Below are 21,302 nucleotides of genomic sequence, written 5' to 3' on the forward strand. Positions count from 1 at the left end.
GCTCCTCCAGTTTACTAGCCCTGAGGTTGTTTTCATGTAATCAGAGTTGCACGCTGGTCTAACCTGTTCTATAACCCATGCATTGTTGTGGACAGCGATACCAAAATAGCAAAGTAACATGAGTGGATTGAGGAGATCGCAAGTGAGTTACAAGCGGTGGAAAGATACAGATATAAGGTAATATTTCTAGACATGTTTTGTGTGTTTATTGGTAAGCAATGTTGTAACATTTTATATCTGGGCTGCGTGATAATTGAGAACTTTTAGTCAGCATGATATTTTAACATTTTAGCTTTGCCTAAAATGTCCAAAACAGGTCAGCTAAGCTTATAACCCACAAGGCCTATGTAGTCTTAAATACTGACTACATATAATTAATCATTATAGTTTTAAAAAGTCAATAAAATGCTTTGGCTTCTATTTCCCCATTTTGTGTAACACTGTCACAGCATTTCAGAGGCAGTTTTGTAACCATTCGATTTTTAACTGTACAAAATCAGCTACTTGGCACCTATTGTATTATTGCTCCTGTATGACATATCGCTTTATTGCTCCCTGAACTCTCTGTAAGTCGCTTAGGATAAAAGTGTCTGCTAAATGACTAAATGTAAATGTACTTCTAAATTCAGTCTGTTATGAGAATAGTTGGCTAAACTATAAGGTATAAAGGCTAAAGCATAAAATTTACTCAATGTTTTGGTGTGTTGTGTGTTTAGTTTTGTGACATTTCAGACAGATGACAAAAGCATCCTTACCATTCAGGATGAGAAGCCAGGTGAAAATGAGTCCATTGATCAAGAAGTTTGCAATAATCTGGAGCAATTTGACTTGGGGGACAAAAACATCAGAATCTCAGAAATCTCAGGTTAGCTACAGTTTTATAGTTTTTGAGAGTTCTGTTTGTTCCGGAATTATTATTATTATTTTTGAAAGGGCTTAAAATCCCGTGATAAGCACTATGATTTTGCCAGCAGCAAGTGTGGTTAAATGTTTTCCAAAGTAGCAACTCAAAAAACTCAAAAAAATTAATAAAGCACATACACTGTGTCTAACTTGTGTTTGTAGCTCTAGTGCTAAAGTTGTTCAGGCATTTTGACAATTGACTGTTCATTTACACAACATTGTTTTTGTCTGCCCACCTGCACACTTTTCTTGCAGTGCATTTTAATATTTTGCAACAAAAAGATGAAGTATTATATTTTTCCATTGTTTGAATTCGATCAAGGCAAGTACTTTTGCAATGATTGCGAGATAGTTCTTGCCAGAAGTATACAGGTGCAACAAAATATGAAAACAACCTAGGAAAGATAACATAAAAAGTCTTTGGGCACTGTTACTGTTTAATAAAATTATGTATCAGCCTAAAAATTATATATGTCAAAGTTCCAAGTCACATCAAGTTGTATCAAGTTTGACCTTTTATCTTGAAATCTGACCATTTTATGGATGTTTTAGCTGCTCTACCATTAAAATCCACTAGGGGCCACCTGGGTTTACCAATGCTTGGTTTGATCTAACAGTTGACACCACAATAAAAACGTAGTTTTTTTTACTTTTCTAATAAACAGAAAAAATGGGGGGGAAACAAATGGACAGGGACATGTGAACAAAATGCAAATAAAAAACATGAAATACGTATGAAACTATATATGAAAATATTTTGATGCACAGTCATTTATGAATCAGTTGTTTTTATGAATGAATTACTCTTCCTACATAAATTATTTTATGAAACACTGATGAAATATGTATTCCAGAGACTTAGAGCTTTCCAACGATAGTTTGTCATGATAAGATACGAATACACATACCAAATAGTGAAGTAAATGTAATTGTTCCGCTGGTGGAAAAGCATCAATTAGCAGGACTTACATTTTTTGAAGGGCACTCTCGTCGTTTATAAATAGATTACTCCTCCTACATAATTTATTTTATAAAACAGTGATGGAATATGTATTCTAGAGTCCTGGACCTTTCCAACGATATATAGTTTGTCTTGATTATATTATAATCCATGTGCAAAACAAACAGTAAACTCAGATGTTCCGTATATGGAACAGCGCCAGGTTTAAATTGCAAGCACTTCCGCTCTGTATTACATGCGCCGCTTTGGAGGCCGATCATCGTATGAAGTACCGCGAGAGCGATTCAAAAGCAGTCGGAGCAGCAGTCTCGCGGAACTTTGATGTCATAATCCGATCGTTGTACGCAGCTCTTAATAAAGTCCGAACACACATCAGTTTGGTCAGTCCATTTTCGGTGCTCATACATCAATCAATCCAGCTCACTAAAAGCACCGCCAAAATGTCTACGGTACAGTTTAAAGAGCACAACAACATCTCTGCCAGCGGATTTCACTATCGCAACCTCATGTATGGTCGTACTCGCCTCAAACCGTTTTGTAAATAAAGATGTGAAATGCTACCAAAACGCAACCGCCAAAGTGGCTGGAGGAGTCATCCTACTGTTAGCATTTGTGTTCAAACGTCTGTATCTGCTGAATTTCGTCCTCGCTTTGGAGAACCGTTGCGTGTAAGAGAAGAGACTTCAAAGAGCTACAAAACTACTGATTTCATGGGTAGGCATACTTCTTGTGTCACTGTTTTGTCTATACAGCCTGACACAATAATTTTTAGCTTATTATAAACTAAATTAATATGAATTATTATTACATTCAAATGTTATAATCGCCGACAACCTAAAATAAAGTTTTTTCGAACGTAATCTATTGCCTGACCGATTTAATACTTGTGACACAGGAACATCAGGATATCAGATAGTTCCTCAGAAAACAATTTCACATTCTTCAGAAGAGGGACTAGCACATAAGTGCACAAACAGCTCAAACTCATTTTCTTTGTTTCACGGGTCAGTTTTTTTAGAAAAAGGAATGTATTTTAAGCTTTATAAATTGTATACAGTCTCTCTTCATTGTTCGCACTCTTTTTCCTCTTTCAGAAACCTTCAGTGTTGAAGATGCAGTTGAGGCTATTGGTTTTGGAAAATTCCAATGGAAGCTGTCCCTAATTACTGGAGTTGCGTGGGTAAGAACATCTTAAATTCCATTTATTTTTCAATTCATTCCAAATTACTGAAAATACTATTGACAATTCATTAAAACTCTGACATGTATGTTATTTCTGTGTTCAGATGGCCGATGCCATGGAAATGATGCTCCTTAGTATTGTAGCTCCTCAGTTGCGCTGTGAATGGATGCTTCCTAGCTGGAAAGTGGCATTTATAACAGCGGTCAGTATTCATTCCTGTACACTGATAATTTAACTAATCCTTTAGGAAAAGTAAATAGGTAATGCAAGATATCCCTTACAGAAAAGACACATGAATTTCACATGTTTTTTACATGTTTTTCGCATGTGATCACATGTATACAACATGTGTTTAACATGTGCAAAAAAACACGTGTGATCACATGTGAAATGTGTGTTTTTGGAACATTTTGGTGTGAATTCCAACGTGAAACCCATGGGATAACATGTAAAAATCCATGGGATGACATGTGCAACATGTGGTGACGTGAAGAACATGTGATCACATGTGGAGACAAGTCGCATATGTTATCCCATGGGTTTTTACATGTTATCCCATGGGTTTCACTTGGGAATTCACATGGAATTCACACCAAAATGTTCCAAAAACACACATTTCACATGTGATCACATGTGTTTTTTGCACATGTGAATTTCGTGTGTCTTTTCTGTAAGGGATTTTTTACATTAGTGTGTTAACGCTGTTGGACTACAGTATTTGAATCTTGAGTCTTGAATCACTAATGATGTTTTTCTGGGTTCCTGTTAGGTAGTGTTCATTGGAATGATGGTCAGCTCCTCCCTTTGGGGGAACATTTCAGACAAATATGGCAGAAAAGTGGTACGTTTAAATCTAGAAGGTTAACTGATTAAATCAGTATTGTCAATACAGATGTTCATTGTTTAACTAAAGACTTAAAGCAGCCAGTCAGTGTTGTTCTAATGTTGTTCTACATGTGTTGTCAGTGTTTAATACTCTGCATGCTGTGGACACTGTACTATGGGCTTCTCAGTGCTTTTGCACCTGTTTATGGCTGGATCTTAGTCTTGCGAGGTCTTGTGGGATTTGGCCTGGGAGGAGCCCCTCAGTCGTGAGTTTTTCCATCTCTTCAATGAATAAACAAAGTGTGATGTGTTGTTTTAGCGCTCATATGTGTGCAACATTTATGCTGGATGTAACAAATAATTTGTGGTTGGGTTAAATGTAGTTCTGGATGTTTCATTGAGTGAGAGAACGTGGTTAAGCACTCATCAGTACCAAAATGTTGTGATCATGGCTTTCCATCATTGTGTCTTAAAACAAACAATATGTACACTTCCGTATTTCCCTCAGGGACCAATAAACATGTGAAGTGTTACATTTGCTCGCTACTACATCATGTTACTGAGGAGAACCTTCCCAGTCATGTTGTTTTATAATCATGTTGTGTTGTTTTTCCTATTTCCTATATGATTTGTAGATGTTTGGAGTTTCACACTCAAAGTAGATGCATGTTTACTGGTACTACAGATGGAGGCCATTGTGCGTCTCTGGTTTGGTACTGATCATGTGTCAAGCGATAGTCTCCTCCTTTTAAAATGTTTTTATTATTGATATTATTACATTTTTAGATTAATTGTACAGTGCAAGCTTTGTGCCAAGTGTTTTAATGTTTTTCTTAATGCCCTCCCCAACAGAGTGACATTATATACAGAATTCCTCCCGGTGAAATACAGAGGGAGCTCCATAATCCTGTTAGGGGTAATCCAAAGCATATTTATTTTACTGCCCACATTTTCCAGAATTGAAATAATAAAATATACCATATTGAGTTTGCTGATTGATACAGACAAGCATATGTTAAATTAACTTAATTGTTTTGCCTGTCTTTTACTTATTGTGACATATAATACGTCTAGATAATGGTTGATCACATAATTAACCAAAATCATGTCCTGTAGTCTTTCTGGGCCCTGGGTGCTGTGTTTGAAGTGCTACTGGCTATGCTGGTCATGCCCACATTAGGCTGGAAGTGGTTGCTTGTTCTGTCCACACTGCCTCTCCTTGTTTTTGCTGCCTCCTGCTGTGTACGTATGAGTGTAGCAGTGTTTACGTTTTTATTGACAATTTTAATGTCATTTCAAATGATCAGAGAGAAGGCTGATTTACTAACTAAAGTTGAGAACTTGATGCTGAATCTGTATGTGAATTCTGTGAACTTGTAGTGCTTACCAGAGAGTGCTAGATTTGATGTGCTGAGAGGCAGAGAGGATAAGGCCCTGAACACTCTGAAGAAAATAGCTGCAGCCAATGGCAGGTGTTTGCCTAAAGGAAGACTTATAGCCAACAGACAGGTAAATTAGTAAATTTTCTATTTCCAATGATTATTAACAGAATTGTTCTTGTTTTGGGGATAAGATTTGTGTATTTGTGTTTCAGGATGATCGGGGTAGAATCAGAGATCTCTTTATTCCAGAATACAGCAGGACAACACTTCTCATCTGGTTTATCTGGTGAGTCTCTGCAGATTGTTTTACAATTTTAATTGGTCAAATCCATGTGAAAACTTACAGTAGATAACCACCTATATTTGTTTTATGTACACAGGTTTTGCAATGCGTTTTCATACTATGGTCTTGTGCTGCTGACCACTGAGCTATTCCAGGCAGGATCTGTATGTAGTGGTATGTGGTTTTAATTTAATTTGTCTACAAAACATAAAAAATATATTTTTTACTTCACTACAATTTAAATTGTACAGACATTGCTTATTATATTGTTTAAAGAGGTGTTTTGTCTTAAGGTACAGCTCACCCTATGCTAATTCACTACTTCCATGTGTGAAATTCCATGTTTGTTAAAAAAACCTTCTTCCTTCTTTGATTCCAGTGACTGACAGCTCTGGCCTGGAGCCTCGTTGCAGTTTGGGGTGCAAATATTTAACTTTTCATGATTACACGGACCTTCTGTGGACCACATTAGCAGAATTCCCAGGTGATGTATAGCTAGACTAATGTGTGCCTATTTTGTTAGTTTATTAACCTTCATGCAAACAGTGTTTTATAGGTTATAGACTGTATCCAGTGTACTAATACACAACTGTCTGATGTATGTCAGCATAGGTCTTCTGGTGTCCCTCTGGATCATTGATCGGGTTGGCCGGAAAAAAAGCATGGCACTTTGCTTTGTAATATTCTCTCTGTGTATTTTGCCACTGTACGCCTGCACACAAAGGTCAGTTCATTACAGTTCAACGTCAGTTTAGATTAGAGCACCACTTAATTTAGTCACGAACGCTATTTTAAGGCATTGTAAGTGACACAAAACATGTTTGTTCTTTGCGTTATTATTTCCAGGACTGTTCTCACAATCTTCATATTCATTGCTCGAGCCTGTATATCATCGGGTTGGCAGATTGCATATGTTTATACACCTGAGGTGAGGATTTATTGCACAGCAGCTTAGTGTACTTCAGACACCCATCTGTAATATTCTTTTAAATGCAACTTCTTTTTGCCATCCTCAGGTTTTCCCTACAGCAACAAGGGCTATTGGTATTGGTACAAGCAGTGGCATGGCTCGTATAGGAGCTCTATTCACACCCTTCGTTGCTCAAGTAGGTAGATCATTCCCTTAACTGTTCCAAAAAAACCTTGCTGATCCAATATTCTAAACCCTGTATTTAACGTTTGTCCTGTGCATGTTTGTTTCTGTCCCCCTCCAGGTCCTTCTGAAATATTCCGTTTATTTGACTCTGTCTGTGTATTTGATATGTTGTTTGCTGGGCGCAGCAGCATGCTGGGTTTTGCCTATAGAGACCACAGGACAGAGCCTACAGGAATCAACTCCAACTATGATAGAACAAGAGAAAATGGAGAGACCGCAAGGCTCTGCCGACTCCTCCAGCAACATGTGTCAATAACAGCGAAGTGAGGGTGTGCAATGTCATTTAATGATGGTGTAAATTCAAACTATAGGGAGTGTCATGATTTTGTATGTAAAAGTAAATAAACAGTGCGGCATTGATATGTGTTATATGTTGTATACACGGATTACAATTTTTAGATGTGTTTATTTAAATTAGGGTTGCCAACGTTAACGCATGCAATTAATTTTTTCAGATTAACGTGTTAACGCAACGTCATTGTCTAGCGTTACATTATATAATCACCCTCTTATTCATGTAAAGGCAGGGCTCTCAAGTCTCACGCATTTCATCCTGTTCACACGCCACACCTTGTATTTCTCACGCTGAGAAATAACTCGTACCGCTATATACAATTAATAGACGAGGCAAATGAAATGTGAAGATGAACGAAACGTGTCCGTTACAACATTACGTTCACATCCGGTCACGGTGCACTGCATCATTGGCTGGCTGTGTCCCAATTCGGCGGTATCCACAGAGGCCTAGCTATGCGACCCATATATTAAACATAGATAAACATTTGTTTTCCTTGTTGTTTCTGTACCAAACTGGACGGCGCAACCTTGAAGCGCACGGCCCCCTCGGCACTGGACCCATTGAGCCGGTCAGTAATCCATCCCTGTTGACACGTCCAGATTGACAGCTTCTGGCTGTGGAACACGGCTCACCGCAACGCGACAGCGGTCCCGTCTGGTAGGGTACACATGGGCTAAAGGCTGCGTCAGAATCTGTCAGACAGCGCACCTGTATTAACTTCTCTTTTGTGCTTGTAAAAACAAAAACACACAAGATTATGCCAGAAAGCACATTTTGTCTAGTAGGCTATTTTCGCAAGCACCGTTTTCAACGAGTTAAATAAAGTCTTAAATGAATGCAAAGAGTAGTGAAAATAGGAAGCGCATCTGCTTAGCGCGGCAGCTCTTAAATGGGCCGCGTTCTTTAACGTGGTGCTGTGACTCCTGTCAGAAAGGTTAAAGAAGGTCAAAGAACAAAATAAAATAAAAAATATAAGGTTTTTTGTAGGGCTGTCAACATTAACGCGTTAACGCATGCGATTACTTTTTTCAAATTAACGCGTGGAAAATATTTAACGCAATTAACGCAGCATCCGTTTGTTTTGACATTCTTTGTCTAGCGTTACATTATGTAATCACGCTCTTATTCGTGTACAGGCTTTTAAACCACTTAAGCGCGATTTTAAACAGTTGCTTTGACGCGTTCAATGAAGACAGCTTCTAAACTGTGGGACGCGGCAAAACGCAACGCGAGGTCCAGTCTGGTGTAAACAGTCACGGGCTGAAGGCTGCGTCGGTGAATCTCTGTCAGACAGCGCATCCGTGTTAAGTTCTCTTTCGTGCTTGAATGGATAAAACCATACAAGATTATGTCAGAAAGCCCGTTTTGTCGAGCATTTTCTTAAGCACAGACTTCAAAGTGTAAAATAAAATCTTAAATGAATGCAAAGAGTTGTGAAAATGGGAGTGCGGTGACGGTCAGATCTGCGTACTGAGACAGCTCTTAAAGGGGCCGCGTTCTTAAACCTGCTGCTGTGACTCCTGTCACTAACGTTAATCAAAGAACAAAATAAAAGAAGAAATCAATGTGATTTTGTAGCTTTAATGATAATTCTTCTGCATTTAATTTATAATTTAGCATTAAAGACTGTAAAGTGTTTGAGAACTTCCTTCAATTTCTGTATATTTCATGATAGCTCTCAATTATATTGTTGAATGGCTATAATTAATGTTAAAATAGTCCATGTAATAGAGACATCAGTTACAGTACTAATATCAACATGTTTTCTTTCAATGATAAAATGAGGCTGTTAAAGAAATATGTTGTTTCTACATCAATTTGAAGATGAAATGTGAAATTATTAAAATGTAAAAGTATATTTTAAAATATTATTGTTATGTGCGATTAATCGTGATTAATCACAGAAAAATGTGTGATTAATCCGATTAATTTTTTAATCGATTGACAGCACTAGTTTTTGTGATGCTTTCGTTGTTGTATAAAATGGTTAAATAGAACCGGTTCAGTTTGGATTATATACACAAATGCAAGTATACATGCACATAATATATATATATATATACATATATGGATATATTATTTTATATACATTTTTTAATAATTAGATACATCTGTAATATTGTACTGTGGCAATACAAAGTTATCTTCTAAAGAAGAAAGGTTAAACTCCAAAGATCTAGCCAAAAAACCTGCCGAAAAATAATACATTTACATTTAGTGATTTAGCAGATGCTTTTATCCAAAGCGACTTACAAATGAGGTAAACAATAGAAGCAATTGGAACAACATAGGACAACAAAAAGCATAAGTGCAGTAAAAACAGGTCTCGTATAGCCTACCACAAAGCCAATGGTTTTTTTAAGGATATAGGAGTAGAATAATAGAGTAATAGGCCTACAAATCAATTGGTGTCCAAATATCATTATGAACCATCAGCAGCTGTTTACTATTAAACCCCATTACAAAATGCCTGTGTGTTTTGGCCACAATATTCAATGTTCTACTTTATTGGTTCCCATCCGCCAACGTCCCACCAATAGAAGCCAACACATTAGAGACCATTATAGTTCCATTAAAACCAATAAAATGTCCACTAAATCCATTAGAATTTCTGTGACGGTTACCAATTGTTTGTTTCAACAGGGTTGGTTTTGAAATGTCAGCGCAAACTCATAGTCTTGACATCATCACGCTGTAGTGTGTGGATGATGGGTGTTGAGTCTGCATAGGATGCGCTGTTGTCAGGGAGAAGTGCAAGTCACCTTCACGCGGTTGGCTCACGAGCCCGTATCTAACGCAGACGATCACACAACTACACCAACCACGGACGGCGGTTCCGAAACCAGTTTTACAACGCCTGGCCGCGAAATTAACAGTCCAGCCGGGAGGGACGGAGCGCGGCTGTTATTTATCGCCATCGTTGGCGTGAATGAGAATTTGCAGAAACGCTGAGATGATGACAAAGCCGATGATGGGTTTATCGCTGCGGTGAAAGCGGGCGCTAAAAAGATTTAATGCGCCTCTGAATGCATTAACCCCGTCACCGGCGGGCGTACGCACGACAAGATATCTCGGCGTCTCCTGCTCGGACCGGAACGCCGTTACACCGGCTCCTGTGAGGTTTCCCTGGACTGTTTACCCCAGCCATGGCTCTGGTGACTCTTCAGCGCTCACCGACACCCAGCGCCGCATCATCAGCCAGCACGAACGCGGGGGAGGTGAGCGGAGGCTGTCCGGCGGAGAAAATGCATGTGTAAATAGCGCTTAAAGAGCTAATGTTAGCCGGACCTGCTGCTCGAGGAACATTCCTCACACGCATCGCCTTTCTCACTGTGCTCACATGTCATAGTTTTGTCATTTGCAACTGAGTACAACCTGCTGTGTCAATGAAGTTTTGACATCAGTGTGAGGCTGTTTTCAGGCAGTGTGTGAGCGAGTGTGTCTGTATGAGCGCGCGCGTGAGATGGGGATTAAAACTCGGCCAAACAACCACACCGTACTAGAATTAAAGAATGGCTGTAACGTTAAAACTGTCAGATGACCGTGAAATACATTTGCGTTTCTTGTAAAATATTCCTTTCCTTCGGTGGGTGTGTTGGTCGCTAAAATCACAATTATTGTAATAATAAATGACGTGCTGTGTAATGAAACCGTCGACAGTCATTTATTTTCAGCCACACCACAAAATAGCACAGTGATACAATGTTTACTTGAATGCAATCGTTTTGGGTAAATTAATAAATGTAAATGGTTGAACCACAGTATGGGTACTTCTGACCAACTGAGCATTGACAGCCCTCACACACAGTACACTGCAGTGATGTCATACAACAGATGCCTGGTGACCAATCATGGGCCCCAGAATATTGTCACGTCTCCCCCCAGATTCGTTGAGCTTGCTTATCATAGAAACAAGCCACTTGCTAGACTACAATTGTATAAGCTGACATTAATATCCACCCCTAAGGCGTTTCATTTTAAAGCATCCTTAATCCATACTAGCTATTTTTGCTTTATGCATACTGTACTACTAAAAGACATGACCTGATTTAACAGCAGGTTGAAAATACAAGGTACATCAAAAATCTTGTTTTGTGTAAACCAGGGTTATTAAGATTTAGTTATATGAACATAATTTCAGGGCTGTTGTACCAGGAACTCTTTTAATGCAATGCTTATTTTTTGTCAGGATTTGGGCAGTGAGGATGATCGAAAGGCAAATTTAAGGTCAGTGATCCTTTTGGGTTTTATTAATATACTAATACGTTTATGGTTACAATTCATTTTAGCGTGTTTTATTTGTTTGTGTGGCCTGTTTCAGCTTAAGTGAAAGTTTCTTCATGGTAAAAGGGGCAGCACTGTTTTTACAGCAGGGCAGCAGTACACAAGGGCCCAGATCACCAACCCATCACAAAAATGCTGGTAAGCCACCATGGCACTACTGGATATCAAATAACTTCTGTTATAGTTTCATGCAATTTTTCATGAAACCATTGTCCGAAATATTGTTACGGTACAAAGCTTCTTTTTTTGTCTGTGTGTTTAAAGGTGATCTACCACAGCATCTACAAGCAATGATAAACACCCTTCGTTCTGAGGACAGAATTCGACTGGTAAGTGACATACAGTTTGGCTCATTCTGCTGATCGAGCGGGTCAGTATAAGTCTACTGCTTTCATTGTACATGCATTTAACGTAGATGGTCTCCATCAACAGGTTGTTAGGTTAGAAAGTGGGTGGACGGACCATGTGCGGTACATGGTGGTTGTCTATACAAATGGCCGTCAAGACACTGAAGAGAACATATTGCTTGGGATGGATTTCACAGATAAGGACAGGTAGAAACATGATACAGTGTATAACTAACTTTATGGATTCTTAATGACACTTACTGACCAACATATATGTGTTTTTGTTGTAGTAAAAGTTGCTCTATTGGAATGACTCTTCCACTCTGGAGTGATACCAAGATCCACTTGGATGGAGATGGGTAAATATACTGGTTCACTCCCTGTGAGGCAGCAAAAGATTCCTTCTGCTGATGTTTAGTAGTGTCCATCAGGCTTCATCCTTATTTCCTCAGTGTGTCTTGACAGGCCAAGTTAGGAAAAATAGGGATTGTGAAAGTGTAAATGGAGATGGTCATGTGTGCAGATGGGGTCAGTTGTGGAGCTGTTTTTGCATTTTTCCCCACTGTGTAGAAAGTTTTGATCACAGAAGGTTACAGTGTGTTTTCATTGTACAATAAACTCAAATAATCTGAAAAGATTCCACTTGATGATGTGACCCTTTAAATACTGTCCAACACCAGCTTTAGTAATACTATAGGTTAAAGGTGCTTGTTGAACTTTGAACTCTATCTTACATCACCTGCCACTGGATATGCCATCTGTCAACCTGTTAATGGGTGCCACATATAAAATGACCAAGTAATGTGTCCTTAATGTTATGCGTACAGAGAATGACTTCTACAGGTTTAGTATGAAATAACATATTTATGGTCACTGTACATGTGACCTGGGGGGGCTGCTGGCAGACGTAAAAGTCACGCTGTGCAGAGAGAATTTTCCACTGGCTTGTGGTGTAAAATTGTTCCATTGACCACCCCAGGAAAGCAGTATTGTCCTGTGGCCTGTGTATGCATTTCTATATAAACACCAATATTGGCATAGCTCATAATTTACATTCCATAACTGCTTTCTCTTTTCTCCCAGAGGTTTCAGTGTGAGCACCGCAGGAAGACTGCATGTGTTTAAACCTGTGTCAGTCCAGGCCATGTGGTATGTTGACTTTTTAAAACCCTTTTTTAATAATTTGCAATTTCGTAGAGGAAGAAAATGTTGATATTCAGATTTAAGCTCCCGACACCATCTCATATATGCCCGGTTTCACAGACAAGGCTTAAGACTAGTCCCAGACTAAAATGAATGTTTGACCTGTCTTAACTGAAAATAACTTGCCCTGACATACTGTATCTTAAAATATGCCAGTGCCGTTGTTTTTTCTCAAGATGCAAACCAGTAATTTTTTTTCTAAGGCATTTTTATAAAAGTGCCTTACATATCCTAATTTCATTAAGGTCTAGTCCTGGCTTAAGCTAAGCCTTGTCTGTGAAACAGGGCCATAGTGTGTTTATTCTCGCCCACTGTACATTTAAATCATTTGTATTTGTTATGTATTTAAAATCAAATAAATGGGCTTGTATGACAGGTCTGCACTTCAGGTTCTGCACAAAGCATGTGAGGTGTCCCGCAGATACAACTATTTCCCAGAGGGAATGGCCCTTACCTGGGTGGGCTATTACGAGAGCTGCATCTCCTCAGATCAGAGCTGTATCAATGAGTGGAATGCTATGGAAGATCTGGAGACCACGAGGCCTGATTCGCCAGTCATGTTCTCTGATCAGTGAGTGATGAGTCACTTTGTCACTAAAGTAAAAGAATAAGAAAGATTATATGACCTTGATTATTTTCTTATATAGACCTAAAGTCTCTAACATGGCAGAAGTCATTTAACATATGTTAAAGGGATAGAATGAAAATTCTGTCATCATTTACTCACCCTCAAGTTGTTCCAAACCTGTATAGATTTCTTTGTTCTGCTAAACGCAAAGGAAGATATTTGGAAGAATGTCAGGAACCAAACAGTTCTCATCCCCCATTGACTCCCATAGTATTTATTTTTTGGGATGGAATCTGTTTGGTTACTGACATTCTTCCAAATATCTTCCTTTGTGTTGAGCTGAACAAAGAAATGTATACAGGTTTGGAACAACCTGAGGGTGAGTAAATGATGACATAATTATCATTTTTTGGATGAACTATCCCTTTAAAAAAATGTTTCATATCATTCAAAGGCCAACTGAGAGAGAAAGAACAGAGTGTATGATCAAAGCCAAACTCCGAAACATAATGATGTTTCAGGACCTGGAAAATATTACTTCCAAAGAGGTACATGTGATGTAATACTCAAAGTTTTTAAGCCCTGGTTTACATAAATTCATCATCTCAACTCTAGTTGTGTTGAAATGGCTTGGGAAGGAGCATTAAACTTCATGCTTTCACTTCTGTAGATCCGAAATGAGCTGGAGCAACATATGAGCTGCAACCTCAGGGAGTATAAAGAGTTTATTGACAATGAGATGCTTCTTATTCTGGGCCAGATGGACAAGGCTACACTCATATTCGACCATCTGTACCTGGTAAAGTCTCCAAGTCATCACATGGCATGTTTGTTATTCATGTTGAAAGTTTTGTCAACATTTCTTTAACGTTTGTTTAACAAAAGACGCAGCAAATAAGAAAGCGTAAGAAAGTAGTAAATACTGTATATGAAGATTTCTTTAATGACAGAGGTTGAGAAAAAACAGCCTTTACTAATGCTTTGCAATCCTTTCTCAAACTATTCTGGATCAATCCACTAATGTATGTTTACAACGAATAAAACATTGCTATTGACTGGAGCTTAAAGGCTGTAAAGCAATGATTGTCGTACATCTTGTTCATTTCAGGGTTCAGAATGGAACGCATCCAATTTGGAGGAGCTCCATGACTCCGGGTCAGTGTCGAGATATATAGCTACCGGGTGTACACTGAGCTAAGATTATATTTGTATTTAACACCGATCAGCACTGCAGTCTAACATCAGTTTGTTTTTATGCAGGGTTGGGTATATCCTTAATGTCACAAGAGAGATTGACAACTTTTTCCCAGGTACCTTTTGTTATCATAACATCCGCGTTTATGACGACGAGACCACGGATCTGCTGGCGCACTGGAACGAAACCTACAACTTCATAGTTAAAGCCAAGTGAGTTTATTTTTCAAAGGTTTTGGAAAAAACTGTGTTCCTGTTATGGATCTTTGTATGCACAGGCCCATTGCAGTTTTAGCTACCCTTATTTCCTAATAATACAAAGCTGCGTACACCTTTAGTTTTTTTTTTTTACCAAGACTGTTATGGATGCCCTTTATGTCTTTTGTATATAGGAAAAACAACTCTAAATGCCTCGTACACTGCAAGATGGGAGTGAGTCGGTCAGCATCCACTGTTATTGCATATGCCATGAAGGAGAACGGATGGTCGCTTGAGAAGGCTTACAATTTCGTCAAACAGAAGAGGAGTATAGCACAACCAAATCCAGCTTTTATGAAACAATTGGCTGAATACGAGGGGATTTTAGATGCAAGGTGGGAAAAGCCATCATTCATCATTCATTCACTTTGGCATTTACATTTATTCATGTTACAGATGCTTTTTTTGCAAATCATCTTGTTTTTTGACATTTTAAAGTAACTTGTTAAACATTAGGATGTGAAAAAAATATTTCCATACTTGTTTTGTAAACATGGTGATGCTAATTGACCAACTACTTAGTTAAAGGTATAGTTCACCCAAAATCGGCAATCATGGAAATCATTTATTTATTCAAATCTGAATGTGACTCTTTTTTTCTGTGGAGCAAAAAAGATATTTTGAGAAATATCAATGGGGTCCAGTGTTGTTTGGTTACCAACGTTCTTCAAAATATCTTCTTTTGAGTTTTGCAGATGAAAGTTATATAGGTTTGGAATTACATGAGGGGGAAATGAATTATTAATTGATTAAAACAAATTAATTATTGTTTTAAACAGAACAAAATACATGCCGGTGACCAAGTATGCTAACATCCATTACTTTTATTTCTTGTCATTCCAGCAATCAGCGACACAACAAACTTTGGAAACCGGAGGGTGACGAGTATTCATTGGAGGGCCTCCAGGCTTCAGGTGGCAGTGGCGACCAGACTCCTCAATTTTCGTCACTGTGCCCTGATCAGGAGGACGCCGCTTGGTGTCACGGAGGAGCGAGTGCCTCACCCTGCTGTGGAGACGAGCCGACAGACCATCTCAATTACAACTACTACTTCCGCCGGCTCTCGGACACTGCTCTGGACAGCGAGCCCTCTACGCCAGTCCGAGGTCCTCCGCTTTTAGGAATGGAACGGGTCTTTATTGAAATCGAGGATGTCGAGAGGGATGCGTTGTTGGATGACGAAGGCTTCCCCTTGGCCCACCTGGCCCTTCCCGGGGAGTGCACAGCAGCTCAGACCTGCAGCCGCCTGGAGCCTCTGGAGGACATGCGCTTGCGGCTGGAGTTTAGCACGGTGGAGGAGGAAGACGAGGAGGAAGCACAAAAGGAGGAAGCGGAGATGGCAGCCTTAGCTCGTGGTGAGGAGACGCCGAGGGAAGACGATGGCCTGGCTAACTTGAACCGCTTTAACAACGAGAACGCCAACAACAGCAACAGGCTGGCTGGGAAACGCAGCTGCCCTTCTGGCTTTGACGTGAGTATGACGTCTTAGCTGTAGTGGCAGCTCTCCTGGCTTATATAGCTCAAAGAGCTCTTTTCTGTGAATCCATCCTAAACGCTTTTCTTTCTCTAAAGCATCCCGTACTCTTACACCTTTAAAAAGAACCTAACCATGCATTCTCCCTGCCTGTGTGTATCCATCGGTTTAGGACAGTGCTAGCATTGGAAACCCCTTCAAAGTGAAGCCCTCATATCAGTCGTGCCGAGACTGCCTGCGCCTGCCTGGCGGCCGCCGCTGTGAACGTCGCACCCATCGCCTTAACCTGCCACGTCACGCTGGCCTGCCCAGTATCTCCATCCAGGCCCCTGGAGGAAAGCTATTCCGTACCGCCTCCATCAATAAGGTGCCTGCCCCTCGGCATCACGTGTGCAGCAGGCACTGCCAGTGTACTCGTTGCTCCAACTGGGCCAGAGCTTCTGCGGTGGTGAGCTTGAAAACTTACCGTAAGCAACTGCCTTTGCCTATGAGCAACAAAGACCTTCCTCAGGATTTGCGTTGTTCCTTGGAGACCGAGGACATGGAAAGGCAAAAAATGGAAGAGACTGGGAGCAAGGGCTGCAACAGCCCTACTGCAGAGCTTACCCTTCTAAGTCTCAGTCTGGGCGCTGAGAGGCCTACGGCGGAGCTCACAGAGACACCGATCCTTCTGCAGACATCCACGCTGGTGCACCACAGACTGGAGCAACTGTCTGGGCCTATGTCAGAACAGATGGACTTAAGTGTACAGGACACTGCCGCAGAGGACATGGAAGTAGATGAGGGTACCGTCCCCGACATGTACTCTGCTCAGCGCTGTGGATCTAGTGAACTACAGCAGACTTTCACACCACGCTCCTCCCCGCAGAGTTTGGCCCTGACGCGGAGCTCCAGCAGCGACAGTCTACAGAGCATACAGGAAGGGCAGCCGGGCTTGGTACGTCAGCGAGCCCAAGAGATCGAGACCCGTGTGCGGCTCGCTGGGCTCACTGTGCCCTCTCAACTCAAAAGGTCTAACTCACTGGCTAAGCTAGATGATTTGGCCATCTCCACAGAGGACCTCTGTGCCACAGTCGCCGTTGACAATGAGCGAGATTGCGGGCAACCCTCTTGCTCTCCCATGCTCTCGCTGTCTCCAAGTGTATTGCAGAGCTTGAAAAGCTGACTTCTCAAAGATGTCAGAACCGCTTTCTCAGTGAATGGTGCCGTGACACACTGGAAAAGCCTTAAAGCCATTGAGAGCTACGATGGAGGCCCATGCTGCAAGACGACTCATGAGAACAATCAGGCCAGGGTTGGACCTTCTTCCAGAAGCCCTTTACATAACTGCACTGCATTTCTCATGTGTCTGTCTGTGCTTTGACTAAGATGTATATTAAAGAAGCATGATCAGGCTTGGACCTTCGTTCACGGCTTTGTTAATAATGCTTTGCTTTGTCTTGCTAAAGCGAGGGAAGGTTTTAATAGACAGATTACCCATCTGTTAATGACGTAATCCACACCTAACAACATCTTTATTTTCCTAACACCTCTAATCAATTTGTGTTGGGTTGTTTGTTCAGATATGTGTTTGATCTCCATGATTTACATTTGTCCAATTTAAAGGGATAGTTCATCCAAAAAATGAAAATTGTGTCATCATTTTTGTTGATATTTTTGTTGACACTATTGACTACGACTAAGAAAAAAATTCTACTTTGGTATGGTGCCCCAGAACTGTTTAGTTAACCACTTTTTTTATATCTTTTTTGTGTTATACAAATTTATACAGATGTGGAATGACTTAAGCGTGAGTAAATGATGACAAAATGTTAATTTTGGGGTGAATGAATCCTTAAATATTTTTTGTCACTTAGGTTGGAATATCAAAGATGTCAATAAGTATACATTTGACTGCCCAGTTTATTTGCCAGTAACTTTTAGCTTATTGTTTTAGAACCAATTAGAAAAGAAGTAGAAAAATGTGATAGAAAAAGAAACAATTTTAGCTGATTCAGATAAGGGTGCACTACACTTTCAGAAAGAAGGTACAAAAGTTGTCACTGGGATGGTACCCTTTAAAAGTTCCTAATATTTACCATTTAGATACAGATGTTTAAATATATATATATTTGGTACCAATATTGAGGTACTAATATACACTCTTCAGGTGTAAAAGTGTACTTTTTTTAAAGGCACCACCCCAAGGACAGCTTTTGTAACTTTTCTGGGAGTCTGGGACACGTTTCAATAAAGACCAGTTAATCCTTATGTTGTTACCAACAATGATCCTTAAAGAGTTTGATGATCCTTAACAAAATTAAAATTCCATTTCCTGCAGTGTGTAATGTTGCTGTGTGTGAATGTAAGCAGTATGCCAAGTTGTAAAGCCGAAAGTGAACGAATAAGTTATTGGCCTGGGAAAAAATGAGTCGACTCTGAATCACAGGAACAAGTCGTCTGTCGTTCTAATTTCAGTTCCGGGTCGGATTGGCGTCACTCCATTGAATGCCTGCCTATGTTCCATTTGCGACATTGCACGCGGTAGAATACCAATTTAGCTATTAAAATTGTTAATAATTTTAAAAATGTGCAAAAGATTATCAACTAAGCCGCATAATTATTGAGTATCTCCAGTCAAAAATGCAAAATTAATGTGTTTGGTTATTTGTCTTAGAACTCTCTATTTTGCTTCCGTTCTGGTGTTTATGAAAACAAGATCTGAAATACTATTAGCACATAGCACTTGTAATGTAAAGAAACTTAAGCTGTTTATTGTACAAATTGCAACCTGTGAAAAGGCTTTAGCAGCAACACATTAGTTCGACAGTCATCTAGTTGACCAGAGGATGTTAAAATATGTCACTAAAATCATTTAAAAGTGTCTGCAAAGTTGCTATAAAAAATAACATCAAGGTTACTCATAATGCTGTATATTCAGTGTTTACAAGCCCAAGCAGTGTTATCTTATATTATTGGGGGCGTAGAGATTTATCAGAGCTTATCGATTTATTAGCATAAATTGTATTATTTGTGTCCTGGAAGATACAGTTTTGATTCATGTTTAATTATTCATTGAGCCTTTTTATGAGTTTTATAGTATGTGTATGTCTGTTTGTTATTGAACTGTATTGTCTACCAAGGTTTTATTTATTTTTTTATTTGAAAGATTTACAATATGCAAAGTGGCCTGTGCAATAAGTATAAGTGAGAATCATTTTTATTTTACTGAATAATGTGAAAAGTAGCTTTTCATTCTCATTGAGAAAGAAATGAGAGGTGAAAGAGAAGCACCTTGAGAAAAATGTGAGTGAAACTTTTTTTGGGGGGGTTAGGCCCTCCTAATGATATTTAGTTTAAAAGTAATAATACCTATTTTAAATTGCTAATGTGAAATTGGCCTTTTGGTATTGTCTTTTTTATTTCTTTTTTCCATTATTTTAAATATTAACAATATTCTTTTCGCCAAGAAAGATAGCCGCAAAGTAAGTAAAGTTGATGTTCTGCTTTTTGCTCATGGCTAGTCGTACCTCGTCCCAGCTACTGCTGCTGATTTGAGTTCTAGATATTGTTTTGTTTAAACATGCAAGTGCCTTAACTGTTGCCATTTGCAATCAGTTGTCTAATGATTTTTTGTAAAACTGATCGTTTTTTCTTCACCGGGCTATGGTCTGGTCTCTAAAGATAATTTTAAACAAATGAATATTTGTCTTTTCGTTTTGATACTACATTTCCTATTTTAATAGAGGAGACCAAAGTCATTTATTTGTTTTCATCTTTTGACATGTTTGAACACACTAAGCTGACAATAACATCAACTGGAAGATTGTCATTAGCCCTGCCTAAACAGCTTTTAAGTGACCTGGAACATACATTCTTTATATACTGCACTTCATTTGGACCATTTTAAGTTCCGCTGCACTTTGTTTTTGTAATAATGTACTGTACAGTTAAGTATAGAAATAAATTGTTTATTGTCTGCATCAGAAATGGATGAGTAATTTATTTATTTATAGCATTGAGTTGAGTGGCAATTAGTAAGGGGAAACTGTTAAAATAAAACCCATGTGTAAGTACTATGTACTTAATGTCAATGCGTTCTAAGGTACTTCGCTGCCATATTTTACCAAATGAAAGCAATGGTAAATTGTTTGGCCTGATCTTTGAATGTTGCACATTGAACTGTTATTGAATTAGACAAATGTGATTCTAATGTCACAAGACCAGAAAGGATTTCGGCAGGAGCTCAAAAGCTAAGGCTGGAGTTAAAAAGACAGAAACTTTTGTTTTTAGTGCAAACCAAATATCGGCATCATTGTTACGTTTGTTTTATTTTCTAGGAATACATCAACATGGTAAGACTGGCGTTTTCTATTATTTTCTATAGACATATAGTTACAGCTGCATGTCTTGATATTTGTAAGTTATGCTAAATGTATTTATTTATTTATTTATATATGTTTTTTATTATTATTTTTAATGAGTAAAACATGTTTTTGTTGCTGTTTCCAGTAAAAAAATTCAATCAAGTTTAACTTTCTTAAACGAGATATATTCACTTTAGTAGTAAAATTACACAAGACATTAAGTCTTACCTCAAGCATAAATCTAATAAAAGTAAGGCTCATGTGTAATACATAAATTACAACTAAAAAACAATTTGCAACTGGGTTAAAATGATACATTAAATATAATTTCAAAATGAACAAATATTCGTTTTTTGGTTACAAATAAACTAAATTTCTTTTAAAAAAAGACATGCACCTTGTTACAAGGATGTACAGACTTTTATTGGAAAACTAGACCTAAATACTACCAAAGGCTTTTATTTATTTATTGCCGTGCTGACAACTGGAATAGTCTGTTAAGAAGCTATTCAAATCTATATTCAGACTGTTGTCAAAGGTCCCAATTTAGGAAGTTGAGACAAACTGTTGAGAGAGGGCAGTTGTTGAGATAAACATCGAGAGGCTGGTTTTATGGATGACCCTTCCCAGCTGCTTG

General features: G+C 38.9%; 2 protein-coding genes across 2 annotated transcripts; both read left to right on the top strand.

Moving 5' to 3' along the window:
- Window positions 1–30: 30 nt before the first annotated feature.
- On the top strand, window positions 31–8,736 carry svopb (SV2 related protein b). Its single transcript, XM_057359740.1, has 16 exons — window positions 31–177; window positions 717–865; window positions 2,959–3,044; window positions 3,151–3,249; window positions 3,817–3,888; window positions 4,014–4,138; window positions 4,725–4,788; window positions 4,989–5,114; window positions 5,253–5,381; window positions 5,467–5,540; window positions 5,635–5,711; window positions 5,917–6,021; window positions 6,150–6,261; window positions 6,384–6,465; window positions 6,554–6,643; window positions 6,752–8,736. The coding sequence occupies exons 1-16, from the start codon at window positions 119–121 to the stop codon at window positions 6,947–6,949; spliced, it is 1,647 nt and encodes a 548-aa protein (XP_057215723.1). The 5' UTR covers window positions 31–118; the 3' UTR covers window positions 6,950–8,736.
- Window positions 8,737–9,125: 389 nt separating this feature from the next.
- On the top strand, window positions 9,126–20,277 carry ssh1b (slingshot protein phosphatase 1b). The gene is made up of 15 exons (XM_057359636.1): window positions 9,126–10,209; window positions 11,181–11,218; window positions 11,313–11,413; window positions 11,540–11,604; window positions 11,708–11,829; window positions 11,913–11,981; window positions 12,706–12,771; window positions 13,202–13,396; window positions 13,848–13,941; window positions 14,064–14,192; window positions 14,502–14,548; window positions 14,654–14,800; window positions 14,980–15,180; window positions 15,689–16,316; window positions 16,492–20,277. Exons 1-15 carry the CDS (start codon window positions 10,138–10,140, stop codon window positions 17,482–17,484), a joined length of 2,967 nt encoding a protein of 988 aa, XP_057215619.1. The 5' UTR covers window positions 9,126–10,137; the 3' UTR covers window positions 17,485–20,277.
- Window positions 20,278–21,302: the final 1,025 nt, after the last annotated feature.

This window comes from Triplophysa rosa, linkage group LG2 (assembly GCF_024868665.1).
Source record: "Triplophysa rosa linkage group LG2, Trosa_1v2, whole genome shotgun sequence".
NCBI classification, from domain to species: Eukaryota; Metazoa; Chordata; class Actinopteri; order Cypriniformes; family Nemacheilidae; genus Triplophysa; species Triplophysa rosa.

Bases quoted from the DNA above. Each gene is read 5' to 3' on its own strand.
- svopb (XM_057359740.1), top strand. From the start codon at position 119: ATGAGTGGATTGAGGAGATCGCAAGTGAGTTACAAGCGGTGGAAAGAT. The intron at 3,889-4,013 runs GTACGTTTAAAT...ATGTGTTGTCAG, and splicing joins ACAAATATGGCAGAAAAGTG to TGTTTAATACTCTGCATGCT. The intron at 6,644-6,751 runs GTAGGTAGATCA...GTCCCCCTCCAG, and splicing joins TCACACCCTTCGTTGCTCAA to GTCCTTCTGAAATATTCCGT.
- ssh1b (XM_057359636.1), top strand. From the start codon at position 10,138: ATGGCTCTGGTGACTCTTCAGCGCTCACCGACACCCAGCGCCGCATCA. The intron at 11,982-12,705 runs GTAAATATACTG...CTTTTCTCCCAG, and splicing joins ATCCACTTGGATGGAGATGG to AGGTTTCAGTGTGAGCACCG. The intron at 16,317-16,491 runs GTGAGTATGACG...CCATCGGTTTAG, and splicing joins GCTGCCCTTCTGGCTTTGAC to GACAGTGCTAGCATTGGAAA.